A 26,092-nucleotide genomic window follows, 5' to 3' on the forward strand; every position below is an offset into this window, starting at 1 on the left:
TCATCATTCTTACAAAGAACACACCAATTAACAATGAAGAATCCTCTCTTCTTGAGATTATCTAGGGTTAAAATTTTGTTTTGCAAAAGGATCCAAAAAAAGATATTAATTTTAGGAGTCATACCTTTTACCCAAGCCATTGCCTAGCAAGGAACCTCATAATCTTCAAAAGAATTAGCAAAAGCTGACAAAGTAGAGTACACACACTAGGATCCTTTTTCCAAATCAAAACATCATCTTCATGGTTCAGACAATAAGCATTCAAGCATTTAGCGAGCTCAGCAAGATTCAAATCCACACTAAGAAGATTCACCCATGAGTCATTCTTCTAGTAATCACTAACTAGAGTACCAAACTGAGTCTTGCACTACTCCATTAATCCATTCCATCTTAGATCCTCACGAAGGGGTAATCCAAAATCCAAATATCTTCCCAAAAAAGTATCTAATCGATCTGTTAATCTATTGTTCAAATCTTATTATTAATTTTAATCTCTACAATTTTTTTGTTTGAATTTTATTTTTCAAAAAATTATTCTGCCCAGTTAGGTTGTCAAAGAAAAAAAATTTCCGAATTGGGCAATCACATCCCAACCCTGCAAAGGAATATTTGTATTTATTTTGCAAGGAATATTTTGATTTTCATCAGTGGGCTAATTTTTTCCGTCCTTACTAAATTTGGCCGAGAACAATTTTTGGCCATAGCCCTTACATTTTTTTCAATGGACATAGCACACTAGTGACATCAAATTTTGAGCCGGCAGCTTTTTATCATAAGCCTTGCAGGTTGTTTCTTTTATTCCTTGTGCTCTTTACAATTCCCACAAATGTGGGACTAACATATCAAAGTAAGGCAATGTGTTAAAATCCAGTGATGGCGCACATAAAATCTAATAGTCAAGTTTTTCAACAGGCGAAAATCTTTGTCATGCATTTTTTCTCCTCTCTGGCAGTGGCATTCAAAACTCTAACATGTTTTCATATATTCTGGTGACCATAGAGTTTACTCTAGCCACCCTTGCAACTCGCCACATGACCACTCCAAGTGCGCCATGCAGCACACCTTCAATGGGCCACATCAATATCCACGCGAACATGATCCATTTGAATGCAGACACGCAGGCTTGCCAATGTGGCAAACTAGTCACCAACCAATGTCAATAGATTGTACAATGTCCAATCAATAGTACATTTGATTAGAGTTAGTTATGGAAAATCATGCGCATAGTCACACAGTGACTTGACAACATGTTAGCACCAATGCAAAACCATATCGGACATGACAACAGCCACATCATTTTTGCCCTCCCTATCTGTACAGTTTGTATGGTTTGTATGATGATGATGTCATGCTGACATCATCATAAGTGTATAAGTCACTGACATCATCATTTTATGAGCTCAAATTTGACAACCATCTGACTGTCATTCCAAGGAAAATTAGAACTATTGCGATAGCCATATGACCATCAAATTTAACCCCGTCTTTTGCAGATGCAAACCCTCTCCAAATTGATTTTTTATTTTGTAGTCTGACTTTGGGAGGCCATATCTCAATCATTTGGACTCCAAATCAAGTGCAATTTTTTTTTGAAATTGGGTAGAATTTCCTAAAAAAATTAGTGATGTAGCTCTTTTTGGTTTTGGTGCATGGATTTATCAAAAATTGCATCTTTTGATGATTGTACCTGTTCAATCCTACATTCTACAACTTCAAACGCTCCGTACGGGCACATCTGGACTCAAAAATAGGGTCTTTTTTTTTTTAAGTGCATTATTTTTTTTCTACTTTCCATATCTATAGTCAAATTGTAGGGTTGTGTGGACAAAAGTTTCACTTTCATAAATAGGGCCTTTCTTTGCTTTGTATTACTTCAGAATTGTTGTACATTGTAAAGTTCCAGACTTGTAATTCATTAAGAGGTTGTAACAAGTAAAATCAGAAGTCCACCAAGGCCAAAATTGGCAAGTTTCCATTGTAATCACACTACTTATAAAGTGCCAAAAAAGCATCTCTTTTAGGGGGGTAACTTAATTTAGTGAAAAGGGGGGGTGTTCTTGGTGTTGTGTTTTTTCTTTTCAGCAATTTTCTTTCATTTTTTCCATCATGGGAAATTTTAAGTTTACAAAATTAACTCTACATAATTGTGCTACATGGTCCATCAAAATGTGATATCATTTAATGCACAATGGAGTTTCTCAATATGTAGATGGTACCCTTCCTAAACTAGCAAGTGATAATGTATTAGCAAGTAATATTTCAGCTTGGGTTGCAATGGATATGAAAGCGCTAGGTGATATATGTTTCGAGGTTGATCACAAGATCATGTATCAATTAAGAAGTCTTCTACATCCAAGGAAGATTGGGATACCCTCAAAAACCTATATGGTAAAGTGTTTGAAGAGGATGTTTTCAAAATTGAAGATGAGCTTGTCTCCTTAGATTCTAAGTCATTTAATTCTATACAGGATTTCATCATCAAGGTGAATGAACTAAGGACAAAGCTTAGTGATTGTGGGAGTTCTATCAAAGATGACAAATTGATCTATCTCATACATAACAAGCTGCCATTGGAGTATTCCACATTTGTATCTTCTTGTAACACCTCAAAGACTACATTAGGGTCTGCCTATAAGAAAGTCTCTTTTGATGAATATGCTAATCTATTAGATATAGAAGAAAAGAAGTTGAAATCAATGGGGATTCTCAAATCACCTAAGTGTAAAGCATTGGTCGCCAATAATGAGGATTCTCAAAATTTTAGTTGGGCAATATTCAAATAAAGGAATGGTAAGAATAAGAAGTGGAAGGAAAAATCAAAGGATGCAGAAAAGACAACACCACAATCCAATCAACAAGGCAAGTCTTCCTTGAGTTCCAACAACAAGGGGGACAAAATAAAGAGAAGAAAAAGTCTGCCTATTGCAAGAAAATGGGTCATGAAGAACATGAGTGTTATCATAAGAAGATTGATGAATTGACCAACATCATAAAGAAGCATAATGTTCTACTACTTAATGCTTGTAAGGATAAAGGGTCTTCTTCAGATTCAAAGGGAAAAGGGCAAGCACTCATGGAAAATTCAAATTCTTCAAAGGAATGGATTCTTGACTTGGGTGCCTCTTATCACATGGGTTCTTCAAAGGAGGATTTTTCTTCAATGAAGCAATCAAAGGTATCACACTTCTTTGTGGGAGATGATACTAAAATGGAAGTTGAAGGAAAAGGAAACATGGAAATGGAAAATGGAGAGTTTCAAGATGTTCTCTATGTTCCAAACCTAATTTCTAATCTCCTCTCAATTTTTCAAATCACTCACCTTGAAGATGGACATAGAGTTGAGTTTTTTCCAGACTTAGTACAAGTGCACAGTCTTAAAGATGACTCCTTGGTTGTAGTGGGGAAAGTGAATCATAACAAAAGGTTGTACTCTTTCTCCCATTTTGTTCCCAAGTCTCCTTCAAAGGCCTTGTTATCTCAATCAACTTCACAAATCCAATTATGGCATGAGCAGTTTGGACATCTTTCCTTCCGCTATCTTCAGCAATTTTGCACAAACAGAATGGTCAAAGGTCTACCTCAAATCAACTTTTTCCATGGTGAATGTTCAAGAGATTTAGTGGATATGTATCTAGAAGGGAAGTTACAAAAAGGGAATTCTTCAAGAGCATAATTTGTTCTACAGATGGTTCACATGGTATTAGTAGGACCTTTTGCAGTCAGCCAGGGTCGCCATATACTTACTTTCGTTGATGACTTTTCAAGATACACTTGGGTCTACTTTCTTTGTCATAAGAATGAAGTGTTGAACAAGTTTCTAGCCTTCAAGACTCATGTTGAATAGAAATCGAGGAAAGCTATCAAAATTCTATGATTGGACAATGGAAGCATGTATGTGAACAAAAGACTTAACTTTTATAGACTTAAGGGCATTGATCTTCAGAATCCACCGGCATTTAGTCTACATAAGACAAATGTTGCAGCAATGAGGATCCGCACTCTTAAGTCTATGGCAAGTTGCATGATACAGGCCAAGTCTCTAGATCCATCACTTGAAGTCAAAGCAATTAGCAGTGCCACTCACATTCTTAACTGATCTCCTCATCCAGGTTTAAATGGAAAGAATCCTTTTGAGGCATGGTGCAGCAAAAAACCTATTGTGACACACTTCAAATTCTTCGATTGTCCTACATGGGCAAACACATCTTCCAGGGGTTGCAAGGCATATTCACCTCAGCCTTGTACTTTCATTGGTTATGAAGACGATGTGAAGGCATACAGACTATTGAATCCAGAGACACATTAGATTTTTGTGGAGAAGGATGTACACTTTGAGGAAAGTTCACCAAGCTTGTCCTCTAATCCTCTCCACACATCATATCATGTGGAAACTAATAGTGACACCAGTGATAGTGCTTCAATAGATTTAGACACGTGGGGTTCTATCGACAGTTGCAGTGAGAGGTCACTACATCAATCTAGTTCACATGCATATATCACCACAATGATAGGTCTAGCACAGCAAGGTACATCCAATCTTCCAGGTCCAATATCAGTGACAGATTTGGGAGACAGTATTGATGATTTGCCTCTTCTTCTTGATGTAGCAGTACCTTCTTCAGTTGTCATCAAGCATCCATCTGACTCTCTTGTTCATTCTCTACATGATTGATTGTTGCATGTTGAAGTGATTGTGGATACTTATGATCAGCAATTGCAGAAGGATTCTTCATCAGTTTAGTAGATAGAGAGTTCTTTGAGACAAGTTCTTCAGCCAATTGAGCAAGTTTCAGAGACATCGCTTATCTATGGGATTATTTCCATGCATAGTGGAAGCGTCTCATTTGTACCCTTGGCATTATTTCTTCCTAAGGGGAGGAACACCATTTTGCAATCTTGGATCAACTTCTTCATCAGAGTAGTCACTAGTAGGCATTCTTCTTTGGGGGGGAGCCTATCCTGTCTCTCTTTCTTTTCTCATCATTCTCTTATGTATATACTAGATGTACGTTGTAATGGGGGGGTCTTGATTACTCCATCCATCCATACATCATATGTGTTTTTCATCTCTCTTTTTGGGGGAGGATTTTTCCCATGAGGTTTACCCTCTTTCTCTGCTTTATGAGAGATTGAATTTCATTATGTACATGGGTACCTAACATGACCTAGTAGCCGGGACCCATCATGCACTTCATCCTAGTTTTTGTAAGCTTACAGACCTTCCCCTAAGTTGCACTTAAGGGGGGGTTGGTGTAAATAAGTATTTACTATTTACACTTTACTTAAGTTCACTTAGGTTAATGCATTATTTTATTATTTTGCATTATTTTATTATTTATTTAGGTGAAACACTTAGGAGTTTGTGTACTCTCATGAGTTGTCATGTTGACAACACAAAAATACGCAACTCTATTTCAGCACATGGTGTCTACAACACTAGAGTTTGCATCATTCACTAAGTTGTCATGTAGACAACATAGTTATTCGCACTCCCTTTTTAGCACATGTTGTCTACAACATTGATTTGTGTGATACACCATTGTAGGCTTATCCTCTCATCATCGCACTTACTTATGTACTTAATGGAGGATAACCCATATCTGGTGGACATGTGCTTGGTTGTATGACTTATCATGTTGCTAACTTCTATGCATTCAAGAAGCTCTCCAAAGGCCTTTATAAACAAGCACTCCTAGTGTAATTTCATATGACATTAAATGAATATATCATCATTTTGATCATACTCTCTCTTTGGTCTACTGTTGTGCTTGTGTTTGAGTTCCTTGGTCTTGGGTGAATTCTGCCCTAAGCCAAATTCTTACATCTTCAAATCCAACAAAATTAAATTCACAGTCTTTATCAAATCTATGACATTTTATAGTGTGGTCAATCTTATTCTATATTATACTTTTCAAATTTATTTTGAACTTCTCAAAGGCCTTATATATTTCATTTATGAGGGTAAGAAGGTAAATCATGAACTTTAACAACTAATCAACAAGCATCATAGATTACCTCTCACCTTGTAGGATCGTTGCCCTCATTTGTCTACATAGGTTAGTGTAAAAACTCCAATGGCTTGAAAGATGAATATTTATTTTTCAGAAACTATACTCTTGTTTTCTTTTCATATTGACATTTTTTCTAGAAATTACATGGAGGTTTTACAATTACATGGACGTTTTACAATTTTAGCCATATAGCTTACTCTTTGTTTAGAACTAATCTTCACAAGATTATAAAAAATTGCATGATGCATCCTTCATAACTAGTTTTTATATTTATTTCCTATGAGACACTTCTTTCCATTAACTTCACTAAGGTTTTACCCTATTACAAAAAATTGTAAATTTTTCAACAAGCATCATAAAAATACCTCACTTTGTAAGCTCTTGGTCCTTATTTTCCTACGTAGGTCTGTGCAATAGCTCCAATGGGGAGTTGAATATTTTTCTTTCAAAAAGATTCTCTTGTTTTCTTTTCATCTAGACAATTCTTATAGAGATTGCATGGAGTTCTACAATTTTAGCCATAGTTCTCATTGTTTTCTTTGAACTAATCTCTGCAAGATTATTAAACTTTGTGTGACCTATCCTTCTATGAAATAATCAATTTTCAACATTTTTTTCTTGCAAGGTACTTGTTATTATTAACTTCACTAAGATTATAAACATCACGTTTAGTCTTACTTCCTCCTACAAAAATTGGCTAATACTTAAAGTACTAATTTCGCATCCATCCACATTGAATGAGAAAATGTAGTCTTTTTCATACATATTACACTCAAAAGATAATGTTTAACTAGATATAGAATATCAAATGTCTTGATTTTTCAACCATCAAGACTTTAGATGGCCTTGCCAAAAATCTTTGCAACTAAGTTGTTAGCATGAGGTATTACTATTGCATCATTTTACATTTTTAGATTGCTAATTCTACTTTATCTTTAATCATGTAACTAGAACATTTGCTTCAATGTTATAGAATTTTTTCTTTGTGTATTAAATATGGTATATGAATCAAATATTTCTTTCATCTCTTGTCTACTTTTTTCCTTTTCTAAAATTTCTCATACATTATCTTCTAATTAAAATAGTATTTTTTCCTCATCTTCTGATTAGAAGATATCCCAAAATCAGTTTTACAATGTCTTGAAATATGTCCAAAATTGTTGCACTTGTAAAAAAAATTAACATTGAAAAAGAAAGATGCAAATACATTTTTTTTACAAAGTTATTCTTTGTTGTAGGAAACCTTCTACAATATAATTTCATGTGATCAAAATTATTTTAATTATAACAATACATCAAACAAGAATTGTAGTTCTTATATGATATTTTTTTCTTCATTTTTTGAATATCATCTTCCCCTTGTAAACTTGAATTAAAGTATCGTCTTCCTTTAGTAGTCAAAGATCTCTTTAAATTTGATCGGACTAAACTTTGGGAAGCATTCTCATATAGGTTATTTGTAGTTCTCTTCATTTGATGTTTAGTAGTCTTAATCTTTTAACTTTCATCAAATAAAATGCTTGTCTTGATATGTGATGACCTCTTACTATTAATAATATCATCCATAATCATTGTGTTCTTTTTACACTTCAAATTATCTTTCGTCTTTTTTATAATTCTATGTTGTTGAGGGTATCATGTAGTTATGCTATTTTATACCATTATCTTTAAAATGGTACACTAGTTTTCAAAACTTGGATTTTTTTACAAGTTCAATTTTTCAAAGCTTTAAACTATTTAAGACTAAGCAATTCAATTTATGTTAAGCTTTAAACTATTTAAGACTAAGAAATTCGATTTATGTTTGGGAAAATAATCTCATGTCCTATTGTGGTCATCAATGAGATATACATAATATATAGATTTATAAGCTAGAAGAGCATTTAGAAGGCTAAAAGTCTAATATACAAAAAAAAAATTATGGAAAAAAAATAGAATGAAAATGAACACAATTTTTTATCATAAATGTAGTATTCACAAAACTTTAAGTCAAGATTGAAATTATTTAGTCACTAAATAAGCTTTTTATTTTTCACGTTTTGAAGAGCCTTCTCACATATTTGATCAAGCATCTAATGTTAAGACACTATTTTCTCAACATGACCTTTTTTATTCAAGCAATGAACACCTTTAGTTACCCAAGAAGTCATTGCAAGTGTGTACAAAACACATTTTTGTTGTGAGTTCCAATAGTGAAGATGAAGATTATAGACCTTTTCCCTTAAGCAAAATAAATATTGCACTATATTATACATGCACCAAGATAAAATAGAGTGTCAATATAAAAACCCTTAAATAGGACTATAGCTCCTTAAATGATCTTACATCTTACTTGTGAAAATAACTTACACTTCCACATCCTTTGTTATAGTTATAAATAAAATATTGCGTAAAATAAAGGATATATAACTCAAGGCAAGAGCCCACAACACAATAGTAAATTGTGAACCTCTTATTTGGGAGGTCTTGTGTTCAACTCTACTCGAGCTTAACAAATAATAATAACTAACATTGGTTTCAACCTAACCCCATTAAAAAAGAGAGATTATAACATTTCATTGACATTTGTCACTCATCTATTTGGAAATCTAATCAAAACTCTCCAAGAGTAATGATTTGCAACTGCAAATCATCTTCGCAATAGATGCACTCATCATCATTTTCTTCATAGATTGTTAACAAATCCCAACACATTCATATGGAACAAATATTTTCTAGAATTGATAATTCATTCACTTCCTTGTGTATGTAAGGCCAAGTATCCAAGGTATCGTTGTCATTTGAGGGGTATGTATTGCATTCATGATTAAAATCATTTACCTTTTATGTTTTCTTTTCTTTTTCTTACCCTCTTTGCAATATTTTAAATATGTCTAGGTTTACCATAGTTCTAACTAATATATTGTTAGACTTACTAGGAGACTTAGATATCCCAAAAGATTTACACATCAACTTCTCTTTTTTTCTATCATTGTTCATATCTTTTTCATTTTACTCTTGCATCTTGAACTTTATTATGGGCAAACATTAATTATCATAAGATCGTACCCTCAATCAATTAACATGGTAGAGCCATGCAATAGCCCTACTCCTTTATTTCCACTCCAACATAGCCCCACTAGGCAACTTGTATATTGGAGGCATTCAAATAAAAGATGTAGATACATCATGCATTCCAAGACACCTCAAATGTTTTTGGGAATAACTTATCTCTAGGGATTTAACCTAATAAATTTTACCAATATTCTTTTAAAATATTTTTGTATTAGTCTATCTAAGAAAATTCAAAACAAATGAATTCATCAAGTAGAGTCTCATAAGATTAAAGGTTCTCTATGTCCTAATCTTCCAATTCCATGCTTGATTTCACAATGAATTGTAACCTATAGACCTCTATCCACTACATATCCTTTACCTTAAATTTTTATTAATTAAAATTAACCCCATTCAACTTACCCATTTCTATGCTTGTCTTAAATATGTACATACTAAACATTAAATGCTTAAGATTTGATTGAGGCAATGAATTTAGGTCAAAAGAGTTCGACAAATATTGTAGAGCTCATGGTATTAGGAGACATCTATATTTTGTTAGGACACATCAACGGAATGGGGTAGAGAAAAAAATAGAACAATTCAAGAGATAAAAAGGACAATGATGAAATATGCAAATCCACCTAACCAAGGTATTTTTAAGTGGTTAATATTCGTAAATTGGCTAAATTTAGAATTGTTTGGCTAGTAATTTGTCTAATAATTTAAGATTTGATACAACCTAAATTGCCATAGTTTTATAAATTTAGTTCTAGAACATTTAAAATCACTCAATAATTTATTTTATTGAAAATTTTTAACTCAAATATTCGCCACAAAATTCATTACATGACTAGATTTGAACCACCTAAATATAATATATTATTGAAAAAATTAAATTAAATTGACCAATAATTATTATAATTATTAGTTACTTTAGGAATATATCACCAATATTTAGTTTTACTATTAATTTAACGTATATGTAATGATCCTCAACATATTCTACAAGGTAAAAAAATGTTCAATTTCGATTTGTAATATTCCATGGTGATTAATGAACTTTCTATTATTATTAAGATTCATCAATATTTTATATTAAAAAATTATAATTCAAAAATAATCACTAATATTATGCATATTTAGAATAATAAAATTGAAAAATTCACCAATAGAAATAACTTATTTTGAAAATAATAAAAGATTCCCCAATATTTTATATCTTTTTTAAAGGCGGATTTTTTAAAGTTTACCCTACTCCTGACATATATTGGAATTGAACAATTAATAATCTAGTCTATATTTTAAACGAAGTTTAATTGACGGTCAATAGCTCTAAGACCCCTTATGAGCTATTAAATGGGAAAATTGCTGCAATCAAGTATTTCGGAATTAAGACTTCTCAAGTTTAGAATCAAGATATGATGAAGAGATATTTCTTGTTTACTCAACTAATGCAAAGCTTATAAATGCTACAACAAGAATCTTGGGAGGATACTTGAAAGTACAAATGTCTAAGATATATGAAGATCGGTACATGTATTTATTGTTTGCGGCCACATTGGAAGATGTAATAAATTTGAGGTCCACTCTCTCCTCGTTTAGGCCACTTTCTCTACAATATGTTGTTCAAACTGACTTGTTAAGGTGTTCACCTCAAGTCAACCCAATTGATGTTTTTCTTGTTGATAGGATATGTGTCTAGAGAGAGGATTGAAGGCTTATATGCTATGATGTCTAAGTGTATCTTGCACTAAGATAGCGAGTCCCCTCAACAAGTCCTCTAAATAAGTCTTTGCAACAAGTCTACCAATAAGCTTTATTGTAATCAGTGTCTCTTACCATTTCTTTTTCACGTACATAATTTGATATTGTCTTGTAAATAGAGTGTTAGTTGCTTTATCTTTTATTGCCGCAGATTAAGGTTATATGTTTTGAAATTTGATTAAAAGAAATAAATTTGAATAAAGATTAAATCACCACGGTAACCGCAGAAAGAATGACGTTTGAAATAATTTAGAAACTTTTTGCTTTAACTCCTCCATGGAGATTTCATGTTGTAAGAACAAAAAAGAAATAACCAACGAAAAAACTGTTTGCCATATAGCTGAAAGAACAAAATATAAAATATTGTTCAAAATAATTTTGAAACTTTTCGCTTCAACTCTATCGAGACTTCACCTTGTAAGAACAAAATAAAAATAACTAACGAAATAATGTTTCCTAAATAACTGAGGGAACAGCTATCGGAACCAAAAGGGTAAAGTTGGTTATATGTAGACATGAGATGGGACACTTCATGCAAACCATCTATAGGTGCGAACAGACAATGTTACAAATCCCTATAATAAGATTCCCATTTTTTGTGGAATTTCACTAGTATGTTTCTTATCCATCTCCAGATGTATCTCTATCAGTATGTCTCCATTTTTGTTGGTAATAATTAAAATATACCTAGTTAGTAAAACGAATTTGATGCGTTAATTTGTTTGATAAAACCAAAATCTAAAAATACACACAAGAAACTAACTGAAATTTACTGAAATTTGGACGTAGGCTAGTGTCTGATGAATAGTTCTATTTAAATGGCATACCCCATCATTGATAATTAAAGTGATGGATGCACGCTACATTATTTATTTCATCGGGCTCAGATATACTATATACACGCACACACACAGAGGAATGGTATGTTCTGTTTCTGTTGCATATCAAATATTCTTATTGTAGTTGAGAGCAAGAGAGAAGTAGAGAGTCTGAAAAGATAGGGGATGATATTTGAATGTGCATAATGTCATTATAAGAGCTGAATAAAAGTATGAATGTGTAGTCTTTTTGATACAAGATAAAACAGCAAGGTGAAGCTCAAAGTTTTATAGGATAATATTGTTCATTTTTATTACAAAATAACTCTTGAAAACAGGACTTCATAAAAATCTTATGGGCCATGTCTTTCATTAGAGGCGGGAGTTCCAGAGAATATCACTGCCAGATTCAAGATATTTCACAATACATTAACAAATTGTCAAAAAGAGGAGAATATTGTCCCACGTTCATTTTCCTAACCTATGTTCACTAGGACTCAATATTTGTGCAATCCATCTACTGTGCTCATATATCTTACAAAGCAAAGGCTTGGAATAAGAAAAAGTTGACCATGAGAGAGTTGAATGCCATTCAAGTGGAACTCAAATAAGGCACTAAGAAGACACGAACTCAATCATTTTGGCTGGTACAAATGATATCTGCACATCTCAATAGCATTTGTTCCCAACATTTATAATGTAAGCCATAATGCTCAGGGTTGATACGATTCTGTCTGTCATGAAAGGAATTAAGGTGCCAGAGACTGCCACTAAAAATTTTGGAGCACTACAGAATTTTTATGCTATGTGTCACAAACTTAGCCTTCTCCAAAGCTAAGATTCTCCAGGAACTCGCATTTATGCCAAGGGATGATGCGTAACAAAGAATGACTTCAGGCAACAAAAACAACAAAGATTAGTAAAAAAATAATCAATACAAAAAATATCTTAATCATCAACCATCGATTTGATGATATGCGATTTAGATACTTCAGCAATGCTCCTTGTGCTCCCTCAACATTTCCCAATGTATCATCCATATTCTCATCAATCCTGCATGTAAGTAATCTGTCAAAATCATCATCCTTTAGATTATTATCTGATTAATATAAACAAAATATAAAATGAATAAAGCACCTAATTGCCAATTCGCCTTGCTGAGAAACCATGGTAGCCAACTGTGTGAAGATATTACTCAGCTCCAGGATGGTTGATTCCACATTTTGAAGAGCTTCAGCTCTGCTTTGAATATAGGTGTCTTGCAAAGGAACCATTTGCTGTTGAAGCTGTGTTTGTGTCCTTGCAGGGGCAGAAGACTCTCCCTCTGACTGCCGCCTATTGCACATAAATGGAAATAGTAAATTAAGCTTAAGCATTGATAAAATGTAACTATAAAACAGTCTAAATAAGTGATCATCATCTATCAATTCAAGCATACATGATGTGATAGAACATATAAACTTTGCTGAAAGTTCGAAAAACCAAGAAGATAGCAACCTTTCAATCTGAACATTTTTAAAATTGAAATTGTCTAACTTTTAGTTTTTCCCTCCTGCAACTTACAGGAAGCATTTTTTATTTATGGTTTTTTGGCTTTGTCTCTCAGACTCTTTAGACTTTTAGGTGCTTAATGGCTTTGGTTTAATGCTTGTAGTTAAGGCTTTCTAGTTTTTGGCTGTAGTTGAAGTTTCTGGTCCTTCAGGAGAATGTCTGTTCAGTCGGTTCTCTGTAGTTTATCTGGTAAGTGTCAGTTTCAGACTCGAGATGTTCTAATTTTGCTTGATAATGAATATACCATTTCCAGCCTTGGCCCCTTTATTTATCAAATAATAATAATTCCAAACAGATCAAGTATTTAATCTTATAGATAACTTGTTTGTAAAAGTGAAGTTGATGAAAATGGACCGGTGAATAAGTCATTCATAACAGCAATATTGATAAAACAAAAAATGATGGAATTTCCAATGTCTTCTTAAAAGCAGTTACCGGATCAAGAGATATGAAATCAAGACAAACTGAACATCCATTTTTGAGTATGCTGCATAATTGTAAACCAGAAGTTCATCTTGAATCATCACAGGACTCTCACCTTGCTTTGTGTAACATAATGTACAACTTTTCAAAAGACAACATCTGGTACACGTTGGCAGATTTATAGGTATATCCATTCATGTAGGAATCTCACACCAGAGCAACAAGATCAATAGTACGAAACTATAATCTGCTTTTAGTTCACACATGGTGATGTTTGGTAGCTTCAGTTGGATAAACTATGAGACTGAAGTGCAGAAAGAATTTTTTTTGTGTGTGTGTGTGTAATATATATGAGATATTATGCAATTAAAAAATCATTTGTTATTATGTTAATTAGATAATAATGCATAGACATGTCTCATGAGGAGACATGTCTCTCCATGTCTCTTCCTTAATATAAACTAGCACTTGCACCGAAAGAAGGTGCAAGGGTAAGCCAACAAGTTGTAATTGTGAAAGCAATAGTCAAAAAATAAATGTGATATTATGAAATGGCGGCTTGTACCATTTCAATCATTTCTACATATTAAAATTTCAAGTGAAAAAAATAATTATAAAATATTTTCTATTAACTAGATTTTTGAAAAAAAAAAAAAAAAAAGTGTATTGTAAGTAAAGCAAGGTTACTTTAAAGCCAACATAGTCTTAAAAAGAAATACAAAATAAAGCATAAAAGGAAACCACATTCTAGAGAGTGAAAATTGAATTGCAACTATTTTTTATCTTTTTTTTAAATCATTATTTTAAATGTGGTAGCTATCTTCAGTAAAACTCTATAGGACATGCATTACAATTTGAAAATTAATTGTCATAACATACTAAATACTTATTTTAAAATGGATGTCTATATTACATTAATTTATAAATTATAACTAAGAAATTATTTATTTATTATATATTAGTTATGTCTTCAAGTGAAAGGAACTTCAAAGCTATGTTGATTTTTTATTTTTATTTTATATTTAATTAAATTTAATGAAATTAAATTCTTATTTGATAGCGCAATCATTTTTCTTTTCTTGTAAATCAGAGCATGCATAAGTAGTTACTTTAAAATGGTTCTAGTTCTATAGACCATTCATCTAGTTATAACATAAAAATAAATTTATTTGAAGAATCGTGTGATGTTATCACTTACAACAATAGTATGTCGAGATCTTGTTTACTAGTATATGTTTTATAGAATAGAAATCATGGATAAATAGTTTAATCTCATATATTTGTGCCATGTCCTCAATATGCCTTATCATTTGATCATTAGCAAAGAATACCAATATTGTTTCACGAACATGTATATTTCTCTAATTTTTATCATTTCACGGTCTCATATTTCTTGGATAATTAAGCAACCCCTTGTTATGTACCTAATTTTTACTTTTAAGTCACAAGCTACTCTTGCAATGCATTCTCTCTAGTAAAACAAATTATAATATGTATACTTGAACATTGACGCATTTTAGGATCTATTATATTATATTAAACATCTTTGTATAATCTGATCAATAAATAATTACTGTACATATTTATTTAAGAATGTTAATACTTTGAGACGCACACTCAGTTTAGAATTTTGTTGGTAAACAGATTTGTTTCTTAGAAAGTACGTAATTTGGCCCAATGGAATGCATGGCAAATCAATTTCTCCAACAGTTGGATAGGTCCTTGGTATACGGCCTTCCTCTACATTTGAGAGGGGCAGCTCCCTCGCAAGATATAATTTTTTATTTTCAAATAAAGACGATTATAACTTAGCAGATTAAAAGAAAGCTATTGATGACGAATGCACCACACGAATTCAATCCTTCCCTATAACAACTTAAATTGCTAATAAGAACGATCATGAACTACGCTTGAAGGCTAGCATTAACTCAGTGATGATTCGATGGTTCACTAACAGATACACCATACCATGAGAACATTAATTACAACGAGAATCAACACCCAAACAGTTCAGACTTTGTAGAAAAGAGAATACAAAATGCACTTCCTTTTATTTCTTAGCACCAAGAACATGAGAGAATTGCTGATTACAAGAATAAGAATTGTAAGCACTTTTCAAAAAATGCCTTGCTATCATAAGTGTCCCTTGGTCTCTAAATCCAAAATGTCCCCCTTTTACATGACATGAGCCTTGTATTTATAAGCTTTAGAAGGTAACTACCTAGAGGTTACCCTTTCGGGTTTGTAACTACCTAAAAGGTTAGAGTTTGGAGGTTTGGAATACATTAATAACTCTAACTCATGTAAAGTTCAGGTTTTAAAAGCTAACCTCAACTAAGGGAAAGTTATCATCTTAATTTTGAATTACAATAAGTTTCATGTGTCACTTTTTAATGCAGGGTAATTAAAAATCTACAAGGAATGACCAGATTATTTCATTTTCCAAGATTGTCTTCCATTGTACTCCACCAAGTATGCATATCACTGTCCATGAATATAGCACACAAATTAATACCAATAGAGAGCTATTTCAAATTATCATCCTTTAGAATGAGAAGACCAAGTCCAAAGATTGAGGGTCGAGCACATTATATACTTCATTGGCAAGACTTAGCAGAACATGAGTCCAGTGATGATTATATCTGTCATTCACGAGTGCAACAAAGTCATTCCCATAGCATCTAAACTACGTAACTTTACATCCAATAGTGTGCCTACAGTAGCTGACATTGATAAACTGTGACCCCAAATTCAAGTGTGACCATCATGTGGTATTATATACCATGAGATTCATACAGACCATCAGAATCCCTTGATTACTAAACTCTGCACATTTCAAATTTCTAAATGCAGCCAGTGCTTCACCTTGACCCTCATCAGTGTTTCAACTTATATTCTGAGCATCTCTGCCCTGAATAGGACCACTCCTGTTAGTTCTTACCCCAAGTCCATCACATACTGTCCTAACATGCCTCACATCTGCATCATAAGGTAGCAGTGTTGGTGGAGCTCGATATACATCAGGAATTGATGTATCCAAAGATGTCCCAAATAAAAGCCCTGCAGAGACTGAAGATGACTCACCTTGCACAAACGATGAAGAATCCTGCTCTTCAGTATTAGAAGCACACATGTCACAGCAACACCCAAGGCTTGGAGGGCAACAGCAAAGTGTGCAGCAGCCTCCCAAACCTCCATCATTAAAATCATCTGCCCTCGAGCAGCAGCAACAACATCCTCCCATTTCTTGACTTGATTCTTTCCTTTTCAACTTGCTCCAGAAGCTTCTAGCTGTTCTTTGCACTACTCCATGTATGATTACGTGACCATGGCAAACTATGGACGGCATTCAACAACACTCAATAGACCTTCACCTTTTAAGTCAAATGCAGCTTGACACCACCTAAGCAACCCAATATCACTTGTCACTGTCAACTATGATCAGGTACTTCACCTGCTATAAGCTGTAGCTTGTATCAGGTGTACCCCTACCAATTTCACCTCCAACTTCATGCCTGCAAATTTCATTCTCCATACATGCATATACTGTAAGGTTATTGGATCTCGAAGTAGAGTCATTCTATCAAACATGTCGCATCCTTATCTTCATGGTTCCAAATGTTACTCACACTTTATCAGAGCTTCTTTGCCATCTATATTCGGTTGATAGTCCCTAAGCGGCTTCCAACATGCTGCATATGTCTCTCAATGAGCCATGAAGACTATTGTGCAAGTCCTTTTGAGCATATTCTTGACTATTTTATCCACCAAGCTGACATTTCATAAAGTATTTTGTCAAGTAATTGAAGTTCATTTGATGATCTAATATTGGGCAGGCGTGTCTTCTTGAATTTCATCACAAATGGAATTGGAGTCTCATTGACACCATTCTGTCAAATGGTTCCCAAACCTTGTGAATGCTACTGCACATACATGTTCATCACTCTAGCATCACACATAGAAGTGACCGAATTCTTTTCAGTCTTCTAAGCTCTACCTCAGGTACTTATTAGAAGCACAGATACCAGCGGTGACACTTATTTATGAAATATTGCAAAATAGTTTCCAAACCAAGTACACTTATGAGTCATAAACCTATTTTTGACAATATTTATGCATTTCTAATTGTTCAATCACCAAATAGCCACGACAGACCCCTTGAGCTCCTACATATGTTGCACAATATAATAAAGGACATGTGACGATGACATTTTGTCATATAATTACCATGCAAGCCCGGCAGGCTCCCTTCCTCATGGCTCGAACATGGACTCACCATTCTTGAAAATTTTGCATCTTAGCATCGATCTCTTGTCAACTATGTTGTGTGATTAATGAAATAGCTCCTCCATTATACGCTCAGCCAAATACATGGCATTGTGTGATCATTTTGAACTTAGAGAAATATAGTTAAGAGCACTGCTTGCATATAGCAATGTGGGTAGCAAGAACATTGGAAGCATCAAACATGATCTCAATCATCTTTAATTCACAGCTGGATTTGGAATTCAGCAAGGGTTCCATGAATAGGAGACCACACCATGCTCAACAGGATATTTGGGTGTCAAAATTCCATGCTTGATGTAGTGCCTCTCCCATTTGAATTCTGTAAGTCATCCTGATGGATGCAACCTTGGTGATCTTTCTTTGTGAAGTGATCGTGATTGGGACTATTAGTGGTGTACACCCTTGAAGTGATTAGATTTATATTACTATATCAATTGTTTTGATTATGCTTATGGCTGATTTATGAGATTATGATGTGTAAGATGGTTTCATTGAGGTTTGTGCCAGTGGTTACCAGGATTGATGTGGTATCATGATGTTGTTCCATGATTACCCTAAGATGTGTGTAGAGATTGCACTGTGTACTATTATCCTGCTACACTAGACTAGGTTCTTGTAGCAATGGTTAGTCATGTATTTGATCATGTTCACTTATGTGTTTTAAGTGTCTTATGTTGTTTAAACAACCATTATTAAATGCTTAAATAATTAGATATGAATGGTCCATGTCGGATTCATTGGTTATGTGCTACGGATATTTACCTTGTTCATTTTAGTAATTTATGCAAAATGGGTTATTTAAATAGATGATTTTAATGTGATTTGATGCATTTATCACTTCGGCTATATTATTATATGCAATTGCACTTGACTGTGTTGTTCAGTGTGTAGGATTTATGTCCCCAGCAGTGACACATGGAGTTAGTGATTCAGCTGTTCATATTTAGCCAATGTCATCCCTGTATGGTCGATGTATCCTATTTAATTGTTTAAATTAAACCCTCTAGCGATTTAATTAATTCAGACTCATTTACATTATGTGATTAGACCCGTGAGTGTGTCTATGCATTTTAGAGGTTAACAATTGTCACGAAAGTTATTAAGGAATTTTGTAGTTGTTGGTTTAAGGAAATTTTGAGCTTTATCTTATTTAATTGAATTCCTGACAACTTTGTCGTAATTGAATTCCAATTACTTGTAATACCTTGTTTTCATTTGGATGTATTTAGGTTTTAACTGGGTGATCTAATTAATAACCCTAATCCTCTATTCACTTAAAAAGTGAATATATATCCAAAAATAAATTTTATTTCTGACTTCTCACTTTTTGAAATAGAAATTTGAGAGCAAATTCCAAATCCTCTTCAAAAGGAAATACTGTTATGTTCGTTGTGAGAGCTACGGGTGTGGGATCATCGCGAGGTTTGTCTCATTGGATCCAACTCGAGGAAATCTTGGATAATCGTGATTTTCTGCAATTTATGCAGGGTTTTTATTTTACTGTTCAGATTCCTGTATTTGCCCTTTTGGCTGTCATGTAGAACTCTCCTATTTTACTTTTTCCGCTTTGTCTCTATTTTTGTTTTTGGTAGTTGTTTGTTAAGAGGTTGAGAACTAGTGTTCCCTCTATTTCTAAGTGTTGGCTCTACCCGGTTGGGAGGGTATGAGCATTTCCCTTATTTTTGGGATGGGGGTTTGGAGTTTTGCACCGTTATGCTAGCCGTTTTTGCATATGGTGGTCAAACCCGATTTTTATTGGATTTCTATGGCTCATTCACCCATGGGTTTGGTTTTATTTTTGTTGAGTTTCATCAACAATGGGTTTTTGAGATTTTTGCCTCGATTTGTGTGCCACCCAATTTTCTCGAGTTTTCTTAGCATGGTGTTGGTTGTGGATTTAGATTATCAGTAGGATTTTAATCCGACCATTGTTGCATCTTTTTGTTTGCATTGGGATTCGTGTCAAATTCTACACTCTTGACTATGTGTTTGGTTGGGTGATTTCATACCTGGTGTCATTGTTTCTGATCAAACCCTTGTTATTTCATGGATGCATGGATTCGTGTAGAATCCATACTCCTGGATTTAGGCCGGTGGAGTGAGTCATGATGTTTGGCTTTATTGTTCATTGGGATTCGTGTAGAACCCGTGCTCCCGGATATAGGTCGATTGAATGATTGTTATACTTGGTATTTTGCTTGTGTTCTCATCCAACCCTTGTTATTTATGATCTTCGTGTTGTTGGTGTGCCCACACAAACATGTGTGTGCGTTCATCGGGTGCTTACGAGGCTCGATCTCTCAGGTGTCATCTGTGGAGTTATGTTCATTGGGGTTGGGTTGGGAATATGCATTGCCCACAGGTACTCATCATGTGATGAGCATGGGTATGTAGGGTAGCACCATGGAGGGGCTTCTCTCGCAACCTTGGTGACTATTTCCCAAGTTGGCGTGAAGAAGTTTCACAATAACTAAATAAATTACTAGATAATAAATCTAAGATTAATAAAAATGTGAGCACTCGAAGTTGATTTAAGGACATGGTGTGTGAACCTCCCTGGGGAATTGATTCCGCAAGATACTTAGCTTGGGCTTCATGATGCCAAGCAACTTACTCTCCACCAAGTCCCTACATAGTTGACCCATAGAGTGTCTAACTAGACCCTATTGTACTTGCATTGTCTCATAATCTTGGTTTCTTTCCTCTTTACTATCTAGCGTGAGTGTTAGCCATGGACGTTGTTTATGTGTGTTTGTGGTTGGATCATTATCTCTATCAACATGGCAAGAGTGGGCCTACAGGTTCCACATGGTTGGGAGGTGTAGCTACCTATACCACTACTAGGGACTAGTGTACAGAGACGGTCTATTTCTCGTTGAGAGCGATGCTTGATGTTCGCTTGGTATTTCAAGTTTCTGGAGTATTTCCTTATGATTTATGCTTTAATTGGAACGGTTGGTTATCATGTTTAGATGACGTTAGTTTTCACTTGACGCATTCTTTATTATGATGTTGTAGCATATGGTTAGATGATGTGATTCACTACTAGTTGGAGTATCTATGCTTTGATGGATTAGCATGTGAGATCTTCTTGTTCTTATGATGTTATTTACGTTTGTAGCAGTAACACCCTCATAAGACAGCTCTGACTATCTGGTTGGCAATTTGGGATGTTACGCAAGGGGGATCGCAAGGGGGATGACTAGGGCCTTTGAGATTTCATGATATTATTATAGTTGGGAGGAACCAAGCACAAGTTTCAGTTATGTTGGTGCTTAGATGTTTATGGTTTCCTTCATATGACGTTTGGTTTATGAACCATGTATTTGCATTGCGATGTTGCTTTTCGCATGTTCTTTCATATGCTGTTATGGAATAGATGGATAGATATTTTTCTCCTTCGTGTTGCATGGTGTCTTGTCTCTTATGCTCTCGAGTGTTCATTCCTCGATTTACATGGATCCAGTACTCCCTAATGTGGAGGTTTTGTGTTTTTATGTTTTTCCATCTTGCCTTGTTATTGCGTTGTTGGAGTTTCTAGCATGGGAAGGGCAGTTCCTCGCGCGAGAATGTATTGTCTCACCCGAACATACATTCTCCCTCACACGAGCATGTACTTCCTCGCGTGGAGTGTGTACTTCCTTGCACGGCATGATGCAAATCCTTGCGCGGAGTAAAGCATTTTCTTGCACGCAGTGATGCAAAGTTCCGCGCGAGGCTAGAGATTGGTGCACTTCCTCGCTCAAGAAACAGTCGGCATTTAGACTTGGCGGAGGAAAGTTTGGAAGTTGGTTTTGGACACCCTGTTGAGTTTCACACCTTCCCAATTCAAAACAAATATATTTAATTCCTTATAATTAAGATATATTTTAATATATGGGACGATTCATTTGAGATAGGTTCCAGACCTCTCTGAGTTAAGATAAAGATTCTAGGAAATTTCAAGGCTTCAAAAATTCAGACTTAGCCAAATTTCAGGGATTCAAGATTTCTGACTTAGCCAAATTTCAGGAGTCAACAATTATCTTTCAGCATGGTGTTTAGTAGATGAGTGGTTGTAACTTGAGCCCTCGTCTTTTGCATGACCGTTGTAAGTCTCTGCTTGTGATTCTTGATTGTGACATGTTTAGTGGATATGGACTTGTATGTCTAACCATGCTAGGAGCTTTTACTTTGGGTTTGAAAGAGAACATCCCATTACTATATTCTCATGCTTCATGCAATCTTTGGTTCGTGTGTTGCAGTTTAGTGCTTGGAGATCTTTGGAACTAGTTGTAAGACTTCCGCTAGTGTAGGTGAACAAGTGAGTCTTGCCATGTTCCCTATTCTTATCACTTTGTTTTGATGCTTCACTCTTGCACTTGGTTACTTTATGTTGTTGTTAAGTAACTTATCTTAAGAAAAAAATTACTCAGTGCATGTTTTATCCTTGTGTTCCAAGGATTTCCGAGCAGGGCATTACACTTGAACTGCGCCTTATCACCCACATAAGCGTCCTTCCACATTATCAAACCAGGATCGCCAAACCTATCCCTTTGAATTCAATGGCAACATATATTTCTCATATCTCTTCCAGCTCTTCTATTACCTCTCATTACCCATAGGTGGTTACTTAAAAGTTGGAGTTTGTGTTCAAAAGTTTGATTTAGGATTAGGGCAAAAAGTTTGAGTGTGTAGAAAGAGATGGTTAGAGTACATGGAGAGAGAGTAGTACGTAGAGAGAGAAAACTTCTAGTACATAGAGAGAGAAGTTGGTGTACGTGGAGAGAGAGAGTTTTGGCATTTGCTCTCATTCCAGAATTAAACTCTCTTAACTTCTTGCGTAAATTATCCAAGTAACAAACTTATATATACACTTTTGTGCTAGTTTTATATTCATTTCAAATAAATATCTTCATACATGAACATGTCAAAAATTGAAAACAGCCAGTTGGAAATCATAACTACACACCCTTAAGTGGCATTAAAATACTAAATAATAAAGTAAAAAATTGTGATAGATTAAAGAATACATCTCCAAATAATCTTAAAAGTGATCCTTTTTTATACTAATGTTAAAAACATAGTTGGCATAATCGCCAAATAATCGGCGAGTTTCTACTAATCGCTGAGTTTTTGGGACTGGCGAGTTTTTCTCAAATTTAATCGCAAGAAAAAATCGCCGAGTTTTTGCAAAAAATCGGCGAGTTTTTCAGAAAAACTCTTTTTTTAATTTTTTTTTTTTTTAATTTAAAATTTTTTTTTTTTTTTTTTTCTTAAAAACAAAAGGCAAAAAGCCTATATATATTATGTAAGATAGAAAGTTACAATATGCTAGTAGAGCTAGGAAGAGGAAAATGTGATTGTAATGATGTTTTTACTTCTAGTTTGACACAAATTATTTACTATTATGCTTCCCGCCATCAGCATTCAACATGAGAATGTGATTTTGTACCCACTATGCATTTACATATATCTAAACTCCTGCTTCTTTCTTTTGTGTTCTCTATAATGAACTCATTAGATGCATCTTCTCATTGAAATTTGCAAAAAAATGTATTTTGAATTAAATTTTAGCGGTTTTTTTAGGTTCCCAAGTTTTCCCGAGTTTTTTTTTTTTAAATGGCTGAGTTTTTCCCGATTAAACTTTTGGGGGGCTCGGCGAGTTTTTGGATTTGGCGAGTTTTCCAACTATGGTTAAAAATACAAAAAAATTGTTTGATGAATGTTAAATAGATTAAAAGAATAATGTGTGAGCACACCTAAGACATTTTTTTATACAAACCATTATTCTTAAGCAATTTTAAATAAATTAGTATTTCAATCAACCTAATATATATTTTTTTAGGTTGGTGAATCAAATCTTATAAAGTAAAAAGCTTTAGTTTAAAGTTTAATGAGAAATTGTGTGCAAATTAAAAATATTTGAAAAAATGTTTCTTCATACTATGTATACTCAATGACGGATAAATTACATTCTAGAATCATTAGAATGTACTATAATTTTTTTTAATTAAATTTGATTTTTTAAAAATTGTGAACTTATAAGAAAAGAAAAAAATTAAGAATTACATTTTTTTCATCTACATTATTGACACTTACACAAATTGACATTATTGATATCTATACAGAGATAAGAATCCACCAACAGCAATGCAGGGGAGGGAAGGACTCGAAGGAAATGACATAGCATAGAATTAGGTATCAAGATATAAAGGAAATTTGACTCCCTCCACGCGACATCTCTACTTAAGGCATCCACATCAACCGCTGGTGGCTATACCTCCTGCAAGTTGCACTCAAGGACCTTAGTCACTGGGTTCGGCACCCTGCATACTATGTCGGATGACATGGTTCCCAACTTCCCACCAACTTAAGAACAAAGTCCGGCAGACACGTGTCCTTGATTCAGCCATGTACCACATCTTGGACCTGTTGATAATAACTTATTTGTTAGAGAGCATACGTGATCCTATTCTATGGATTTGGACTGAAAAAGGATTTTGGCTTTATGATTATTTTGGTTATAAAGACATTTCAGTTTGTGTCTCATCTGAAACTCTAGATGACATTATGTACACATCAAACATGCTGTGATTTCTCAAACATGCTGTGATTTCTCCAAAAAAAGCTGCCTTTTTTAAAGAATTTTACTATGTTGGGACATCTCATTCAAATGGCTACTAAGAAAACCTCAAACCACCATGATCCTTATGAAAATGGGAAGTGTTGAATTTCCTCCAAATAATGAGAAATATGCCACGACTTGCCTCAAAATGCAGCGGATAAAAACAAAAAACATAGCGCCCCTTTTAATCACCACAATCAACCTAAAAAATGAGTTTTGCCTGTTACAAAATCTGACCAACAATAACCTTAAATTGGCACTACAAATTTGTTCGAAAAGCGATGCAATTCAGCTCCAAATTTCAAATTGGTTTGCTTGAATAACATCGAATCAGTTGGTTGACCTAAATATGATGACATATTCTACACTTTAGTCGGCTTGCAATCTTGCAAACGAAATTGCTATAGTTACTCCAAAGAGTTAATGAAATCATACTGTTGAAACCACCATTAGTAAAAGATTAACAGTGATAACTTTTCGGGCAGAGGTAAGGGGAGGAAGGAACCGGACCCACACCAGCCGGCCCAAACTGTCACTGTAAAACAAAATTTGCAGTACAAAACCAGATACATGGCAATTTCAACCATGAGACAGGTTTTGTAGCTGCCGTACGCAAGTAACCTCACAAGTAAAGTCTATCGGCTAATAAGAGTGATATCGCTGCCATTAGAAAATATACACCAAAAATGGCAATGCAACTACATTTGCAGTGATCCACATAAAATCAACATGGTATTAGAGCCACATTGTTGTAAATGTAGAAAATCATTAAAACCATGATAGAAAGATTCATTCAGAAAATAGAGAACTATAAAATATCATCACTAGTCAAATATAAGTAAAATTATGAATGCAGAATGCAGAAAAAAATTTAAACAGAAGGGGACACTCCCATTGGCTCAAGCCCATTGAACAAAACGAAGAGGAATAAATAATTTGCAAACAAGAGACTCAAATCTACATAGGTCTGCAAGCATGTTAAGAGAAGACTGAATTAACTTGGCAGGTGAAAGGGTTTCGTACTACCATCAGCCCATAGCTATCTTACATCGATAATAAGTCCTTTGCCTCATTCACATGTTTCAAACTTTCAAAACAAGACATGATTGCCTTAAGTGATTGGTGAGGATTTAACATGCCTAAATGGAACTATCTTACATCGCTTGTTGAGTTTTCTATCAGTGAATTGTAATAAAGGCGGGATTAACAAGAAATCCAATCACAAGTAAAAAGGAAATATAGAAGGTAGAGATTGTAACTATCTCCCACATGAATGAGGATCAGCAAATACTTTGAACACTGCGCTCCAATAAAAGTATGCGATGTGGCAACGGTCAAACCAGCATTAAGTATGACTGGGATAAACCTCCATTCCCATTTAGACATAAGTGTATGCGAAGGTGGATGTAGAGGACACGGCCCCACCTGATATTAAATGCAATGTGATGGAATATCATCAACTGAACAAGCATATTCCCATCGATTAATGAGACTATGAATTTAATGATACCAAGGAGGGGCTTGTATAAATCCAATCTAGTAGATTTGTCCCAATAAGATAAATTCTCTTTTGAGTGAAACTTCCAATTATTCTA

General features: G+C 34.3%; 2 protein-coding genes across 3 annotated transcripts in view; both read right to left on the reverse strand.

The window, feature by feature from the left end:
- Positions 1 to 11,915: 11,915 nt before the first annotated feature.
- SYP32 (syntaxin of plants 32) overlaps positions 11,916 to 26,092 on the reverse strand; it is a 53,556-nt gene continuing 39,379 nt past the window's right edge. For both annotated transcript variants that reach the window (XM_089814529.1, XM_089814530.1), the window contains exons 5-6: positions 12,767 to 12,964; positions 11,916 to 12,682 (exon numbers count right to left, since the gene is read on the reverse strand). In XM_089814529.1, the coding sequence (XP_089670655.1) occupies positions 12,523 to 12,682; positions 12,767 to 12,964 (358 nt within the window). In that variant the 3' untranslated portion in view covers positions 11,916 to 12,522. The remainder of the gene's footprint in view (positions 12,683 to 12,766; positions 12,965 to 26,092) is intronic.
- On the reverse strand, positions 14,605 to 17,610 carry LOC149573560 (uncharacterized). The gene has a single exon (XM_089814531.1). It carries the CDS (start codon positions 16,950 to 16,952, stop codon positions 16,488 to 16,490), a length of 465 nt encoding a protein of 154 aa, XP_089670657.1. The 5' UTR covers positions 16,953 to 17,610; the 3' UTR covers positions 14,605 to 16,487.

Source organism: Cupressus sempervirens, chromosome 2, assembly GCF_028749045.1.
Source record: "Cupressus sempervirens isolate cs-2001-9-10 chromosome 2, ASM2874904v1, whole genome shotgun sequence".
In the NCBI taxonomy this organism is placed as follows: domain Eukaryota; kingdom Viridiplantae; phylum Streptophyta; class Pinopsida; order Cupressales; family Cupressaceae; genus Cupressus; species Cupressus sempervirens.

Coding starts and splice junctions, on each gene's coding strand:
- LOC149573560 (XM_089814531.1), bottom strand. CDS start 16,952: ATGCCGTCCATAGTTTGCCATGGTCACGTAATCATACATGGAGTAGTG.